Source organism: Stegostoma tigrinum, chromosome 28 (assembly GCF_030684315.1).
Source record: "Stegostoma tigrinum isolate sSteTig4 chromosome 28, sSteTig4.hap1, whole genome shotgun sequence".
NCBI lineage: Eukaryota > Metazoa > Chordata > Chondrichthyes > Orectolobiformes > Stegostomatidae > Stegostoma > Stegostoma tigrinum.
Genome location: NC_081381.1, coordinates 45,102,059 through 45,120,682, shown reverse-complemented (window position 1 = coordinate 45,120,682; position 18,624 = coordinate 45,102,059). Strand labels below are relative to the sequence as shown.

Below are 18,624 nucleotides of genomic sequence, written 5' to 3'. Positions count from 1 at the left end.
ACAATGTCACTTACTGTGTCAATGATTCCTTCCGATATTTCTCTGAATGCTTCAGAATCAAAGTCTTCCAACTGCGAACTATATTCAATTGAAGTAGTGAAATTCACCAGTACGCGATAGTATACTGAAAATAAACACACAGAAATGTTGTAAACGTTAAGCTGAGGCTTTTTATTCCTTTTATTTTAAAACAATTGCATCGTACGACTGACCAAAAACTATAACAGATTTCATCTCAACTTCCACCTCACTGAAGCCAACCTGCACAACTAAATTCATCCTAGCCCTTCTTCAATGTCCCAGTTAGATCGCAGGATCGCCTCAAAAATCTTCCCAAAGTGGCTCATGGCTCAGGTCAGAAACATGTTCCACAACCGAACAGCAGCTCCAATTTCTAACCAACCACATGCCCAAGATCGTGCGTTTTTATTTGCCCGAATAGATACCAGCACAAAATGTAAAAGCAGGGAACTGCACTACAGTCATATCACACTGCAGAAGACCTTGAACTGAAGCAAACCAGTTGCACAAAGTAGATATTTCAACCCTTCAACACTCTGGAACATTACATAATGTATCATTCAAAAAAAGTGAAGAACTGTATGCAACATGAGTGCCATGTGATATCAGTGACTGATAAATGCATCAACTCTGAGGCATAATGGGATTAGGCGTGGTAACAAAATGTTGATGCATCTGTGGCATCATCAGTCCTGTCTAAGAGCCTGCAAAGGTAGGGCACAGTAGTCTGCAATGAGAGATGCGCTGACGGAGAACAGGAACACATACAGCAGAGTAAATAGAAGAATTTGCTCATCCTACTCAGGTCAGCTAGCACTCCATCAGAGATAAGGGGAAACCAAATACAGGTAACAAACTACCAGAGATGAGGGAAGCCACTTCTCTATTGTACAAAATAGACCCCTGAGACAAGAGTCTCTTGACAACACAAAAACAATTACCTCAACTGGGTTTTAAAAAAAAGACTATTTAAGTTTTCCTATCTAGTGCCACTTATAACTATAGGACATCCCAAAATACTCCAAATAATAAAAAAAATTGAGAGTTGTGAAGAGTATTTGATTCATTAACTAACATAGAGAATGCAGGAGAAATTCAGCAGGTTTGGCAGCCTCTGTAGAGACAGAAGGAGAGGAGTTGATGTTTTGAGTCTGATACAACTCTTGTTTAGAACTCGATTACTCAAATGTACTCACCACGCTAATATATGGAAATATGGCTGCCAATATGCACAGTAAGGTCCTATCAAAATGTCCAGATCATTTGTTTTAAGTCATGTTGGCCGAGGGATCAGTATTGACAAAGACACCAGGAGACCTTCCCTTGCTCTTCTTCACAATAATATCATAGGATCATCTCTGTTGCTCTGAAGGATATCTCAGTTCGACATCTCAGCTGACAGCCAAATCTCCTAACAATGTTGCACTCCAAAAACACTGCAACATTATTGTATTCAAGTTTCTGAAGTGGAAAGCAAACCTGCAAATCCTGCGGACAAGGCCAACCCATTCGACAAATATTTCCCCACTCTTTCTTCAGGCTCATCGTGGAACATATTCATACGTTAAATCTTTATGCAAATCAGCGTCCAGGCCCTTTCAGACCTTTCTGCAATTATATCAAGTTTATGCTCTCTCTTCTCTACCTCCAGTGTAAACAACTCATTGCCATTTACCTCCTGACAAGCCCTAATTGTTCAGCAAATTGCATCAAAAACATATTCAATCTGTAACTTATTTTGTATAATTTTCAATATCTAGACTTCTTTATTATATTTCTAGGTTGCTATTTTTGACTATATAAATTAAACCATTGCTCATACGGTGAAGTTAGTCCTTAAAAAGATTTAGCAGTCACGCCATAAAGTTGAGCCTGTCACCTCGGCAATACTTGTTAGATTAACGATATATTTAGATTACATAACGGCTTCAAGTAGCCTCTTGATCTCCCAGGCTGTGCAATCCACTCCACTTACACCAATGAAACCCAATGCAATTACTCAGTTATCTGACAGCAGCACAGTCTGGCAGCCATCACAACAGTTTGGTGGGTGTTTCGTCGTGAGTCTCTGTGCACATGAGCATGTACCCAGATAACAAATGAACATGGATAGACCAAAGGCTGAATGCGGGGGCTGGGGGGTGTTTACATAAATGCTTAACCAGGGACAGAGGCTAGCACAAAATTGTAGCATACTATCAGTACTCACATCATGCTGCCTTCAGAATCATAGTAGAATCCTTACAGTGTGGACGCAGGCCATTCGGCCCATCGAGTCCACACTGACTCTTGGAAGACTAGCTCAACCCAACCCACCCCCTACCCTATCCCTGTAACTCCACATTTTTCATGGCTAACCCACCAAGCCGACACATCACTGGACACAATGGGTAATTTAGCCTGACCAAACCAACTAACCTGCACATCTTTGGACTGTGGATGGAATCCCAGACAGATATGGAGAAAATGTGCAAACTCCACACAGACAGTCATCTGTGGATGGAATCGAACCTGGGTCCCTGGAGCTGTGAGTCTGCAGTGCTAACCAACTGTGCCATTAGGTACGTAGGCATTCGGAAAAGTATAGCATCACCTGCACCTCAGTGCACATATGAAAACACTCTAATTCCACTCCCATTTGTAATGGTGAGTCTCTATCCTCTCAAGACTTGAGAAACATAGGAAATAGAACCCTTAAGTCTGCTCCGCCATTCAAAATGATCATGGTTGATCACCCATGAGATAACAAGGTGTGGAGGTGGATGAACACAGTAAGCCAAGCAGCATCAGAGGAGCAGGAAGGCTGACGTTTCGGGTCTAGACTCGTCACCAATCTCAGTATACTATTCCTACATTTTAGAATACAATAGAATTTCATTAATGTGTAATTCCATTCCATTATGTAATGGAACCTACGAGGGAGCAAGCTATCCCAGATCTAGTCCTGTGCATAGGAATAACTAATCATCTCACAGTTAGGGATTCTCTCGGAAGGCGCGATCAAATGGTCAAATTTAAAATACAGATGGAGCGTGAGAAGGTTAAATCCAGTACCTATGTCCTGTGCTTAAACAAAGGAGACTATGAAGGAATGAGGAAGGAGTTAGCTAAGGTAGAATCGGAGCAAAAACTTTATAGTGGGTCAATTGAGGAACAGTGGAGGACTTTCAAAACAATTTTCCACAGTGCTCAGCAGAAGTATATTCTAGTGATGAGGAAGAACTGTAGGAAAAGAGACAGCCAGCCATGGATGTCTAAAGAAATAAAGGAAAGTATCAGATTGAAAAAAAATACAAAAAGACAAAGAGTAGTGGGAAACTTAGTAGACTGGGAAATCATTAGAGGCCAACAGAAAGCCACAAAAACAAAGTTATAAAGAAAAGTAAGATAGATTACGAGAGTAAACTAGCTCAGAATATAAAAAACAGGCTGCAAAACTTTCTATAAATATGTAAAGCGTAAAAGAGTGGTGAAGGTAAACACTGGTCCTTTAGAGGATGAGAAGGCCAATTTAATAACTGGAAATGAAGAAATAGCTGAGACATTAAACAGTTATTTTGAGTCGGTCTGCACAGTGGAAGACACAAATAACATGCCGAAAACTAATGGCAAGAAGGTTATAGCAGGATAGGATCTAGAAACTATCATTATCACTAAGGGGGCAATGCTGGGCAAGCTCATGAGGCTAAAGTTAGACAAGTCTCCTGACCCTGATGAAATGCATCCCAGGGTACAAAAAGAGGTGATTGGGGAAATAGCGAATGCACTAGTAATTATTTACCAAAATTCACTGGACTCAGGGATGGTTCCCGTAGATTGGAAAATAGCCAATGTGACAAGAGCAGATCTGAAGCTTAGAATACTGCAGCCAGTAACTCACTTCGTGACTCCTCAAAGCTTTTCCATCATCTACAAGGCAAAAATCAGGAGTGCGATGGAATACTCCCCACTTGCCTGGTCAAGCTCCAAGAACACTCAAGAGGCTTGACACCATCCAGGACAAAGCAGCCGCTTGATCGGCACCACATTCTTAAATATCCACTCTCTCCATTACTGATGCTCAGTAGCTGCAGTGTGCACTGCGTAAATTCATCAAAGATCTTTAGACCACACCTTCCAAACCCACGACCACTTCCATCTAGAAGGACAAGGGCAGCAGATGTATGGAAACACCACCACTTTCAAGTTCCTCTCCAAGCCAATCACCAACCTGACTTGGAAATAGGTTGCTGTTCCTCCAGTGGCGCTGGGTCAAAATCCTGAAATTCTGTCCCTAATAGCATTGTGGGTCAACCACAGGTGGTGGACCGCAGTAGCTCAAGGAAGCAGCTCGCCACTACCTTGTCAATGGCAATTATGGATGGGCAAGAAATGCTGGCCACCCAGCGATGCCCATATCCCACAAATAAACAGAATAAAAAAGTTTTAAATACTAGTGAGGTGGGGGAATGCGACATGAAAACAAACGGAGAATTGTTGACTTAATTCTTGATCATTATTTTGCCAAATAGAGCGGCTGTATGTGAGAAGGAAATCATTTGTACTTTCACAAATTTAGAGCACACGGGTGTGCTTCACAGCTATGACGTCTTTTTCTGTATTAATACAGGAGACAACAGCCAGTTTTCAAATAGCTATGATTTCAAATCATCTGTTTATGTGTTTAGGGAAATAATGTTGGTAGAACACCTGGGAGACCCATCCTAGTGCTGTTTGAAGTGATATCGCTGGATCATTTACACACACCTGAGAAGGCTGATGGGACCTCAATTTAATGTCTCATTTGAAGGACAGCTGCTTCAACAGTGATGTAGTCCCAAAGTACAGCACTGCAGTGTCACCAAGATCTTGAATTCATGTTCCTGCAGAGTGTTTTGTAAGTATGTGGGCAGACTGGGTCATGGAACTAAACCCCACAGCTCAATGACTCAAGGCTGAGTGCTCCAATTGAGCCATAACATTTCAAGCGCTACAAAGGAGCACAGACAAATAGCAGATAGCTAAGTGGGGGGACAAAAGGGTGAGTGCTGCAGCTTCAATGCAACCTCAGGCAATGTTAAAATCAAAACCAGTCAATACTCTATAAAACAGCTGAAACTCTTGGTTTTATCTGGAGTTACTCCATGTTTTGGCATTAACACCATGAGGCCACTGAAACAGCTTTAATTTATTACTTTGTGTATCCGTAGCAACAAGCCTGCAAACCTTAGAACTGTGCTGACTTTCTGACTTCCTCTCCATGTTTTCAATATGAAGACCACTCTCACTTCAGAGTCACACATTACTCAGCAGCAGTTCTTGTAGAGGCTTGTGATTTTGATGGCATGTTCCGATAAATGCCAAATTGTTTAACAGTCTGTTTCCAGCTGGTCTGACATTACGCTCCACTGTCGGATGCAAGTACTAAATGGGCTTCGACAAGAATGACCCTATCAGGACAGCCTCTGCTCGGGTGAGCAATCTTACTGCAGCACCCAGCCTCCTCTGCGTACTGTAGATATTCACAAATGCCCTAAACACCAATGATGTGCTGAATATACTGCTATTGGTCGGAAACTAGCAGACCAAGACTAGATGCTCTTTTAACCAATGGGTCTAAGTGACTTTAAGGCTTGAATAGTGCGGGTCAACTAATGAAACAAAAAAACAATGCTTAGATTAAAAACTATTAATTGCTGCCAAGGAGATTTGTTACCAAAGGCTGTGCCAAGTGAACACATGCATACACTGCCAATCACACAGCAGTGTCTCTCTGCAAAGACGAAATAATTATAAAAGTGCTTCACAGTGTTAAAACGCGAGAACTTTAATTCAAAAACTTCCCACTGTTTTCAGCTTGTGGGAAAGCAGCCCACAATGTATTCTCGGCCTGTGGTTCGCTTGCAGCTGTACCACAGTTTCAGGTTTAACATTCTGTTCACAAACACATCTCCTCCCTGGAGGCTTCAAATTCATCGCGTTGTGTCCCATAAACTCCAACTCATCCCTTCCCAAACTGATGTTCAGCTAATTTCCATAAACAGCAATCTGTTAATCATCAGTAATCTGATTTGTGGGAACATGATTGTGGGGTAGATTTTAACCAGGAAACAGGATAAATCCTCTGCTCTTCCAAACAGTGCTGTGGGATCTTATACATCCAGCGAAGGCGGCAATGTGGCCTCCCTCACTATTATACTGGAGAGCCAGCCATCACTTTTCTGCTCAAACCCCAGAGTTGAGTTCAGAACCTTATGTTTCTGCGGGAAAAGTTTACCCAATGAGCCACAGCTAACACGTACACATATAGATACAGAGGTAGTAAGATAACAGTAACATTGATGACTGTATTGGTGCTGTCTGGTGCTCCCACGAGGAGCTCGAACAATTCATCCACTTCATCAACAGCTTCCACCCCAACCTTAAGTTCACCTGGACCATCTCCAACACCTCTCTCGCCTCCCTGGACCTCATGGTTTCCATCTCTGGCGACCACCTGGAAACCGATATCAATTTCAAGCCCACCGACTCCCACAGCTACCTAGAATACACCTCCTCCCACCCACCTTCCTGCAAAAATGCCATCCCCTCTTCCCAATTCCTTCGCTTCCGCCAAATCTGCTCCCAGGATGAGGCATTCCACTCCCGAACATCTCAAATGTTCTCGTTTTTCAAGGACCGCAACTTACCCCCGCCTGAGTGGCCGAGAACGCCCTCGACCATGTTTCCCACATTTCCTGCAACTCATCCCTCACACCCCAACCCCGCAATAACAACAAGAATCACCCTCATCCTCACATATCACCCCACCAACCTCCGGATCTAATGCATCATCCTCCGACACTTCCACCCTCTGCAATCCAACTCCACCAACCAAAGTCATTTTTCCCTCCCCACTCTTATCTGCCTTCCAGAGGGACCACTCTCTCCATGACTCCCTTGTCTGCTCCACATTGCCCTCCAGCCACACCACACCCACACTTTTCCCTGCAACCGCGGGAAGTGCTACACCTGCCCCTAAACCTCCCCCCTCACCCCAAACCCAGGCACCAAGAAGACCTTCCACATCAAGCAGATGTTCACCTGCACATCGGCTAATGTGGTATACTGTACTGCTGTCCCAGATGTGGTGTCCTCTACATCAGGGAAACTAAGCACAGGCTTGGGGACCACTTCGCAGAACACTTACGCTCAGTTCGCAATAAACAGCTGCATCTCCCAGTCATGAACCATTTCAACACCTCCTCCCATTCCTTAGACGACATGTCCATCCTGGGTCTCCTGCAGTGCCACAATGATGCCACCCAAAGGTTGCAGGAACAGCACCTCATATTCTGCTTGGGAACACTGCAACCCAATGGTATCAATGGGGACTTCACTAGCTTCAAAATTTCCCCTCCCCCTACCGCATCCCAAAACCAGCCCAGCTTGTCCCCGCCTCCCTAACCTGTCCTTCCTCCCACCTATCCCCTCCTCCCACATCAAGCCCCACTCCCATCTCCTACCTACTAAACTCATCCTGCCCTCTTGACCTGTCCATCCTCCCAGGATTGACCTATCCCCTCCCTATCTCCCCACCTACACTCACCTTTACTGGCTCCATCCTTGCCTCTTTGACCTCTGTCTCCTCTCCACCTATCTTCTCCTCTATCTATCTTCTATCCGCCTCCTCCTCTCTCCCTATTTATTTCAGAACCCCCTTCCCCTCCCCCATTTCTGGAGGAGGGTCTAGGCCCAAAACATCAGCTTTCCTGCTCCCCTGATGGTGCTTGGCCTGCTGTGTTCATTTGGCTCTACACTTTGTTATCTCACATACAGATACAGATACTTTTTGACTGACAAACTGGGGAGGACTCCACTGTGTTCGTCTGAGACAATCCCACTGAATTTATTTTTTTTACTTCAAGGACAGACAAACACTTAGTGCCTAACTATACCCATCTGATACCAGCTATACTCTACCCACTCCAAACCCTGTTGACCTAGATTGTAAACGTGATGACTCTTCATCCAGGTTTCTCACCAAGAAGTTCCAGTAAACCATTTGGGCCCACATGATCAAACCCCCTTAAACCAACAATCGAAAGACAGCCAGATCAGAAGTAAGTTACGTCTCTCATCACAGGGCCAGCTTCTGATCCAAAATGAAGAGTTAACACCAGGAACAGGGGCACTGCTAGAGGGATAAGATCACTCTCAAGACAAAGGAATTAAAAGCAACACCGGATGAATAATTTGTAACAGGAACTTAGTCTGCTTTTGGCAAGGAAAAACTGTGTTGGCTGAGGGACTGTATACATTTTTTAGAGAGGATGAGAACATTATTCCACAGACTAATGCCATGATAATGGAAGAGGAACTGTTTGTAAGGGGTGATGGAAAAACATTCAATAATATCATTGATATAGATCAACCAAAATGGAACAGACTTGTGGAGCTGGCTGACATCTTGCTCCCATCACTGAGTGTGTTACAATCTAGAATGTAACAGATTTGCCAGTATTTATCGAGCAGCTCTTGTTTCCCTTGGGATAGGTGGTGATGAGCTGCCATTTACCACATTGTCTACAGTTGTTCGAGGGGCTCCTGGTTTGTTAAGAGGTTACTGATTGACAATCAGTAGTTGCCCCGGGACTGCTCACTTAAGTTGAATAACGCGCTACTTCCCTGGTGCTTAGCACTCAAGGGGACATACTTCAGGTTTGGAAGCTGCTACTCTTCCTATGTACATTAGTTCTTCAACACGAGTTATTAGATGCTGTCCAGGAAACTGAGAACAAAACTGCTCCTTTGGCAGCATCTCCCTCCCTTATGACTGCAGGGAAGCAACAGAGCAGCAGTCCTGTGAAACAACACTCCAAGCTAAATATCATCACAACTTGATTTTGTATTGCCTTTGCCCTGACATTGGAGAGTGCATTGGAGCCTGCCACCAACACAACAGCTAGTTGATCATCAGCACAAGACAATCCACCACCAACTAATGAAGTAAAGTCTTACCAACAAAACCCACCTGGCAGGGGAGTCCTGTGCTGCAGTGGTACAGTCCCACCCTCTGCACTAGAAGGTTTATGTTCAAGTTCAACATACACCAGCAGTGTGTCATAACATGACTGAACAGATTGATTGCACTGTTTTTAAACCTGCACAGCGAAATCAAAAAACCTTCAAACAAACTGCAAAAGCTAAACTTAGCTGCCATTGTGAAGCTCAGTGAAATAATCAGTTAACGGTCAGTGTGCTGTGTGAAGGAGGACTTGGGGACACAGACAAAGGAAATTAAAAGAACTTTGGTTGCTGGTCATCTGAAATTAAAACAATCCTGCAGAAACTCAGCAGGTCTGACAACATCTGTGAAGATAGAGAAAGAGTTAACATTGAGTTCATGTTTTGCTGGCTGCTCATCACTGACTTTAGTTGGTCTCAGAGGCTTACGGGAGATGGTATTAAGGATGGTGAGAAGGGGTTAGTAGGGAATAGAAATGGGATACCACTTAGTCCTCCCACAATGCAGTGACATTTGTTGGAAAAGCCTCAGCATTGTTTGGACAATTGTTCCATTGGTGAGCATCTATTAGATTACTGAAGGTAATGCAAGTGGTAGCTGCCTATGAAGCCATATCTCAGTACAAATATCACCAGTAATGTAATGAGGAACAGGCCAAACAAAAATAGGGAATTAAATTCTTTTATCCTTATTCAAACCCAACAATAAGACCAAATACAAGGACAAGGACAAAATGGCCTTTCATCTTGCTTATTCTAATTGTGTAAAAGTTCAACATCCAGTGTTCATGCAAGAACAACAGAAGGTGAAACTGTTGGCGAGTTCAAGTTTTGACACGTTTTGCCAGAAGGGTTGTCCACATTCATTGCAATGAAATGTGAGCGAGAGAGAGGTAGCGAGAGGGTGGAGGGAAAGAAAGAGGGAGGTGCACTGTCTATGGTGCCCTTTGGAGATTGCATTCATACTGAAATCAGCTGCAATTTGGCATTCTGCAGGGGCTTCAATCAACCTTCAAATAGGAGAAATGCCAAGTCCAATGTCTGCAATGTGGCTGAAATCAAATCAGTGCACCCACCATCCATTATTTCAGCTGGTCACTCACCGTCCCTGTACTGCACCCACGCACCAGCTATCAATAACAGGCACTTCCATGCCAACATACCGACCCAGTGCCAGATGCACAGCAGCATGAACAAATGAAGCACAACTAGGAGAGTAGGCTTTGCATCAATTTGGGCAAGAATCCAGCATTGGATATGAGACTGTGCTGGTGCCCAATAGTTTCTTAGCTCCTGAAAGCTCCAGGAATGATGCTGAACATTTAAATGCCACTTCTGTTGATGGTTTATCTTGCACGCTGGGTTGGAACAAGACCAAAACAGCTTTTAAATTGTCACAAACATCATCAAGGGTTTTTGGCTAAATGTTTACAAGTACCTTTCTAACTCTGATTAGAGATTTCTTTTACATATCAAATTTGTGTAGAAAAATGCTGAACAATTTTTGTTTAGAACGAAGTTGTTTCCGAAAAAAGAAGTATATGACGGCAATGTTTACAAAACTGTCGAACAGTTACAGCATCAAAAAACCCCATTCAACCAAACAGAACGTAGAAAGTACAACACAGGATTGGGCCCTTCGGCCCACAATGTGTCGAACATGACGCCAAATTAAACTAATCCCTTCTGCCTATCCTTGGTCTATGTCCTTACATTCCTTGCATATTCATGTGCTTATCTAAAAGTCCCTTAAATGCCCCTAACATATCTGTCTCCACCACCATCCCTGACACAGCGTTCCAGAGTCCGACAACTCTCTGTTCTAAAAACTTGACGCTTACATCTCTCCTTGAGCTTCCCCCTCTCACCTTAAATGCAAGTCCCCTAGTATTGGGAATTTCAACTCTGACAAAACGATTCTGACCATCAACCTTATCCATGCATCTTTGTCTTATTCACTTTTATTGCCTGTACTCAGACTCCACTGCTTCAGAGAAAACAACTCGCATTTTTCTAGCCTCTCCTTATAGCTCATATCCTCTAAATCTAGGCAGCATCCTGGTAAACTCCTCCTCTCTGTACTCTCTCCAAAGACTCGACATCGTTCCTGTAATGTGGTGACCAGAATGGAACGCAATACTCTAGATATGGCCTAATCAAAATCTTATAACGCTGCAACATGTCATTCTGACACTTGATCACAAGATCACAGTTGAGGCCGTCTTCATGGGTACGGAACGTGGCTATCAGCACTCAGGCCAGGCTGCGCTGGCAGTGATATCTAACCCAAGAAACCACATCATGGTGGCTGGTCAGATACATTTATGTATTTATTAGGATAAACACCCAACTTTAGGTACCCACCTATTGGAGGCACCCTTGATCTAGTTATAAAAATTGACTGTTTTCTCAAAAATAAATCTACATCATCTGGTGCTAAGAGGTTGTTTTTTCACCTGAGTCACAAGGCTGTGGGCTGAAGTCCCTCCTCAGACACCTGGCATAAAATTAAGCTGATTAGGGTCAGTGCTGAGGGAGTGTCGGAGGTGAATTATTTCAGCTGAGAGCTGGAACTGAGTTGCAACCTCACTGCTCAGATGACATAAAGGATCCTGGGGCACCTTTTATGAAGGGGGTCACCCTAATGTCCTGGTTGATATTTGTCCTTCAGCCGTCAAAACCAGAAAAGATAATCTGTCAATAGTGAGCAAATGATTAGCCTGGTAGGCAGTGGAAAATACATGATTTTACACGGAACATGCAGACATCTTCGAAAAACAGGACATTGAGTTTTCAAAGTTTTGGCAATTAGCGTTACAGTTGATTTAAAGTGACTCAAATTACTTTTCAGTTTGGTTATGGATTTTGATGAATGGATGGTCCCTGTGAGATTGAAATTGGAGAAAGATTTCAGAATTTTTTCATGTTCCTGTCTTTATGTTATGCCCCTAGGGAAAAAAGCATTGAAAGTGCCGTTAATGTTTTGCATGGCGAGCTGCTGAATACGAACCAGTCTCACACCATTGCCATCACCTTGCCCTTGTGAAGGCAGATATGGATAAAGTTTTCAAAGCTGACAGAAAATTGAAAGCACTCGCATCCTGTGACGATGGTCAGTTTCCTTTCTTTAAAAAAAATGCTTGCAGCTTAATGAGCATAATATAGAGCACAGTGGCTCTGGTTAACACCGCTGTCTCAATTCCACCCTTTGGTGACTTTCTGTGTGGAGTTTGCACATTCTCCATGTGCCTGCATGGGTTTTCTCCGGGTGCTCGGGTTTGCTCCCATGGTCAGAGGATGTGCGGGGTCGGTGGATTGGCCATGCTGGATTTCCCAGGGTGTTCGGTGATGTGTGGGTTAAGTGAGTTATAGGTGGATCCCAGCTCTTCCTCTCCACCCAATGCATCCCAAAACCAGTCCAACCTGTCTCTGCCTCCCTAACCTGTTCTTCCTCTCACCCATCCCTTCCTCCCACCCCAAGCCACACCTCCATCTCCTACCTACTAACCTCATCCCACCTCCTTGACCTGTCCGTCTTCCCTGGACTGAAATATCCCCTCCCTACCTCCCCACCTATACTCTCCTCTCCACCTATCTTCTTTTCTCTCCATCTTCGGTCCGCTTCCCCCTCTCTCCCTATTTATTCCAGAACCCCCACCCCATCCCCCTCTCTGATGAAGGGTCTAGGCCCGAAACCTCAGCTTTTGTGCTCCTGAGATGCTGCTGGGCCTGCTGTGTTCATCCAGCCTCACATTTTATTATCTTGGATTCTCCAGCATCTGCAGTTCCCATTATCACTGATTATCATATCACTGTTTGAGGGAAGTTTCATGGCAGAAAGGGGCTGCTGCTCTTTTCCCTGCAACAAATACAGCACTTGGAATGACTATGTTTTGAGAGGTCCTGAGGGAGAGGGCAGCATTATATAAATCAGTCTTTCTTTCTATGACTGAGCTGTGACCTTTGCAATGTTAGTAATGAATAGTCAAGTGTTATCAGCAATAAATACTAACAAATGGAGGTGATCCACTGTCACCTTCAAAAAGACTCAAACTCTTGATAGGCTACAATATGAGCACTGCAACCAGCTCCGGTCACCAAACTTTAGGGAGGATATGAAGATCTTTGAGAGGGGGTTGAGAAGATTTACCAGAAGGGCTCCAGTAATAAGGGATGAGCTACAATGTCAGGATTGAGAAGCTGAACTTGTTTCAATTGCCACAAATGGGACTGAAGAGAAATATGACAGAGGTGTACAAAATTGTGACAGCTTTGGATAAGATAGACAAAGGAAACCTGCTGTACAAGGATTAAGGTTTTGGGCAAGAGATACAAAAAGGAGTGTGACAGAAGTATCTTTTTTTAACTCAGTGAATGGTAATAATTTGGGATTCAGTGCCCGCAACAGAATGGAACTGGGAACAATTAATGATTTCCAACAGGAAATTAGACTTAAGGGAAAAACATTTTCAGGTGTCCAGGAATTGAGTGAGGCAGACTGGATGCACTACATAAAGCTGGCACTAACTAGATAGGAAAATGGCCTCCCTCTGTGCGGTTATGACTCTAATGTAGGGTTTTGCAGTTCCCCACTGACAATACAAGCTGGTGCCAGGTTGCCTTAAAACAGGTCAACAGGTTTTACCAGATGTGGTAATGCTCATATTAGCTGCCATTACATAAGAAATGGAGTGTGCATATTGTGAGACTGAAGAATCCAACAAACTTATCATAATTAACTATCAAGGACGAACATTTGTCACGCCACACACCAGGGTAGCACACTGGAAATCAATCTTCACTATTTCCAGAGATGGATCACAGCGTGTATGGCAACTGCTCTGCCCAAGGCCATAAAAAAAACTACAGTGAAGAACTCAGCCAGTCCATCACACAAACCAGCCTCCCATCCACTGACTCCATCTAAACTTCCCACTACCTCAGAAAAGCAATCAGAATCAAAGACCCCTCCCACCCTGGTTATGCTCTCTTCCACACTCTTCAGTTGGACATAAGATGTAACCGTTTGAATACATGTATAGACAGATTCAAGAACAGCTTCTTCTCTACTGTTATTAGACTTTTGAACAGACCTCTCAAATGTTAATGTTGATCTCTCTCTGCATCTTCTCTGCAGCTATAACACTATTCTGCATTCTGTTCAACTACCCTGATGTTATTTTGTATGGTATGATTTGTTCACACAGAACTCAAAACACTTTTCACTGTATCTCGGCACATGTGACAACAACAAACCAAATCAAAATCAGGTTTCGATACTTAACTAGAATTACCATTTGTCAGGACTTGTTGCTCTTCTATGTTCCTTCTCCAGAAACTTTTGCTTATAAGAGACACACAGTGACTGGCTCACAATTCATAAAGCCCCTAACATACTGGTTAGAGGCAACAGCTTACTACAATTGGGGAAGGAAAATAAATTGGCTTTTCTTCAGGCTTGAAGTGTTTTTTTTTCACTAAAGAGACAGGCACATGACTTCACTATCCAGAGATCTGAAGGCTTCTAGCCATTTTGTTCACACCGACAAGTTGCTCATCTGCCAGGAATCCAATCTCAGTGTCACTGGCAAGCAGAAGGCCTTCGTCATTGACAACTAGTCACCGCTCCACAGACAAATCAGCTACTTGTTTTCAACTGAATCTCATTCTGCAAACACCCTCTGAGGCCAGTTAATCTGCAATTAAAACTTTCCTCATTGCTTGAGCAAAGAAAGTGTAACCAGCCCTCACTACAAGCTCCTTCACTATCTTTTGTTTTAAAAACAATAATTTTCCCTTTTCAGTTCGCAATTAAAATTTTAGAAAACGCAAACAATTTGATCGTTACACATTACATTGTTGAGGCACACAAGTGTGTGGACCTAGTTTTAAGTTGCTACATTACAACATGGGAATAAGACTGCAATAGGGTGCCATGCTTCAAGTGATCCAGGGTAAGATGGAATAGATCCTTATATCCTCGGGTCACATGCCTTGATACAGTGATGACATTATGAGCATATCTCTTAAAGGAACACTGACATAACAACCACGAAACATGACACAACATAAGCAACTTCCTTTCCATCCTGACTGTTTTCCTGATTTTTGCCACATGCTGAGGAAGCAGATTGTGAACAGCACAAAATATATTGCCCTGTACAGCAATTCCCTGAGTTACACTAATCTCAGTAAAGACCAAGGTGCCAGATGTAGGAACAAATGAATTGCTAACTTAAAAACCGAAATATATTATTTAGACTGAATCAGTGAAGCACATGCTCAATGTAAAAGTTGACAATGCTAATTAACATTATTCTAACCTATGCTATAACTGAACCTCAGATATCTAGTGAAAGTTCTCAACTATATACCAAACTTAGTAGCTATGAATACCTATTCATTTCACCTGATTCAGAATACTGGGTAAAACAAACTTCATAGGTACAAATTTTTTAAAAATGTCATTACAATGGCAAACCTGATTCCATCAGTTTGCTGGTCTGTAAATCAGAAGAACTTGGTTTCAAGGCCCACTCCAGGGATTGGACCATATAATCTAGACAGACGCTTCACAGTGAAGCCGAGGGCGTGCTGCACTACTAGATGGGCCTTAATTTGAACCGAGATCCCTGACTACCAATAGATAAAGGGAAACGATCCTGAGGCATGAATCAAGGCGCAGGGGGGACCAGCCCCAAGCCACAACAAAGCCCCAGAAAGAGATCACCTCATCGATAATCTCATAACTGTTTCTGGGATATCGTTGTGCATAATTAGGCCACTATGCCTGCCTGAACAATAGTCATGATTTCAATGAAAAGTACTTCTCACCCAAGTTTAAAAAAAATAAGGACAGCTTCTCGAATCAATAAGGACGATTGTTGCTGAAACTGTTTGTTCATGTGTGGGTACAGTCTAGGAATTACACGCTGTATTCATTGTCTTGGCCACAGAGTTATGAATGGTGCCTGAGAAAGGCACATTACTCTGACTGTCAGCTGTTACTGGCATTGAGAGAGTTTGAGAGTCTATCTGTACTGGTTCTGCAGTAGAATCTCATAACAGTGTGGTGTCACTCATGCACTGGTTCTAAAAACACCATCATTTGGATATGTGAAGAATTTTAGAGAAAAGATTTTGTCTGGGTGTAATAATGTGAGATTTGCTCTCAACACTAAATGGACAAGTTAAATTGGATTGGACAGTTAATTCTTCAATGTTTAATGGCAGATGTGCAACAACATATCCAATCTAATGAGAGAAGATATATCATGGTGACTCAATTCCATGAAAGCTAGTGTACTGCTTTGCAGCTAAAGTGTATTGGATGCATCAACTAGCCTGCCTCTTGAAGCCTACAAAACCTGTTTATTTATTCATTCATTCATGGGATGTGAGCCAGCATTTACTGCCCATTCTTAGTTGTCCATGCGAAGATGGTACTGAGCTGACTTCAAACCACTGCAGTTGGCTGTTGCAGCAAATAAACTCTGGCTGTGGTCAGTGGAAGTTTAATTGTCATTTGGTGGGCAGGTTGGACACTGAAGGTAACAAAGTGTGGGGCTGGATGAACACAGCTGGCCAAGCAGCATCTTAGGACCACAAAAGCTGACGTTTCGGGCCTAGACCACCTGGAGTTGTAGACACTGACTAACAGAATACCAAAGCAGGAGCCCTGAATGATTGTCCTCTTCCAAGCTTCACATCCATTCTTTGGGATGTGGGAATTGCTGGTAAGGCTGTAATTTATTGTAGACTTCTAGTTGCTGAGGTGACGATGGTGGATGCTCACTCAAGCTGTCCCAGTTTGGCAATTTTATATCAGTCAGTGACTTGTGAGGTCAATTCTGGGGACAGTTCAAAGATGGTGGACTTGGAGCTCAGGCCATCATGTAAAGGATGCACTACACTGCCAGAGGTGTAGTTTTCCAGCAAGCACTTCAAAGCACAACTTTGTTGATCAGCACAGAGTGACTCATAAAAGATCTCAACGCACTATTTCCAAAAAGGACAATCAAATTCTCCATGGTCCCCTGACCAATGGCTATTTCTCATCCCACATCAGGAACTGATGATCTCATGACTGGTTGTAGGGCCTGGGTATTGAAGTTGGCTGACAGCATTCTTTACAACTGTGACTATAGTTCAGAACGGATTGAGTGTGTCAGTAAAGTCTTTGGTACATCCTGAATTCACAAAAGCTGCTACAATAAATTCCGATTAAGCTCAGGGACAGGTAGGCCTGTCCTTTTTCTTACAATGGTACGTGTTATAATCTAGCATGTTTTGTAAAATTTCACTGAAACGAAACATGCGAATTAAGATGTGACTTCAACAAAGTGAGTAACCACTTTTCTTTTTGAAATCTTTCTCCATAGTTGTTTAACTTAGGTAGAGACAGCTGGCTTCTGAAGGGTCTGCTTAAGGTAGGTAGTAAATCTGTCAAGCATGACTGCCAATTCCCATGGAGCCTATTTCGAAAAAAAACACAGCCAGCATCTGACAGTAAAAATCCAAAAGGTAGGGTTTGCCAGCTGATGAGATATGCCTTTTGTGAAACATTGACAGGCAGGCATTGGCCAGTAACTTCATGACCTTTTTTTTTTAAAAAAGTCCACCAATCAAAGCAGCATACCAAATAACTGCAGATTCCAGGAATTCTGAAAAAAACAAACCAGAAATTGGTAGAGAAACCCAGCAAACAAGGCTCTCGAATGTCTCAGAGCGGCTACAGGAAATTCTGAAGGGGTGGGTGAACAGCCAGCAGTTGTGGTACGTGTCGGTACCAACAACATGGGTTTAAAAAAAAGAGGTCCTGCAACAGGAACTGAGACAGTTAGGTAATGGATTAAAGTTGATGAACTGTGGAGGTTGTAACCTCTGGGTTACTTCTGGCACCACATGCAGCTCAGTCTAGGAATAGGAGAATTTCAGATTTCTGGATCGTTGGGACAGTTTCTGGAGCAGGTGGGACCTGTACAAACTGGATCGTTTGCCCTGAAATGGAATGGGTCCAATATCCTTGCTGGGAGGTTTGCTCCTGCTTTTGGGAAGGTTTTAAGCTAATTTGGCAGAGTAGATGGAAAGTCAGCAGCAAATCAGATAACGAAAGAGTGCTAAAACAATCCTGAAGGCAGAGAAGACATGGGCATAAGAAGGCACATGGGAAGTCCAGAAATCTATATCAATGCAAGAAGCTTAACTGGTAAAGCAGATGAACCTGGTGTGTTGATCAGCACGTGGGAATATGATGTTGTTGCAATCACTAAAACATGGCTGAAGGAAGGACAGGACTGACAGCCCAGCATTCCAGTGTGTATAGGTCTAAGGTGTCATGGAGTGGGATGGGTTGCAGGTGGAGGGGACAGACTTAAAGAAAGAGAAGTGGAGCCTTGCGTTATTAATAAAGGAACCATCATTTCAGCAATGAAAGAGGACATTATAGAAGGGTCTTCAAATGAGGCCATCTGGATAGAGCTTAGAAATAAAAAAGGGACAATTACCTTGTTGGGATGAAACTACAGACCTCTCAAGAGTCAGGAGAGAGGGGAGCAAGTAACAATAAGTGTGAGAGAAGCCAGGTTATAGTCGCTGGAGATTTCAACTTTACTAACT

General features: G+C 43.1%; 1 protein-coding gene across 10 annotated transcripts in view; it reads right to left on the bottom strand.

Annotated features, from left to right (window-relative positions):
• The window catches only part of hspg2 (heparan sulfate proteoglycan 2), a 486,508-nt gene that overhangs the window by 314,515 nt on the left and 153,369 nt on the right, over positions 1-18,624 (bottom strand). For all 10 annotated transcript variants that reach the window (XM_059655629.1, XM_059655631.1, XM_059655630.1 and 7 more), the window contains one exon: positions 15-124. In XM_059655629.1, coding sequence (XP_059511612.1) covers positions 15-124 — 110 coding nt within the window. The remainder of the gene's footprint in view (positions 1-14; positions 125-18,624) is intronic.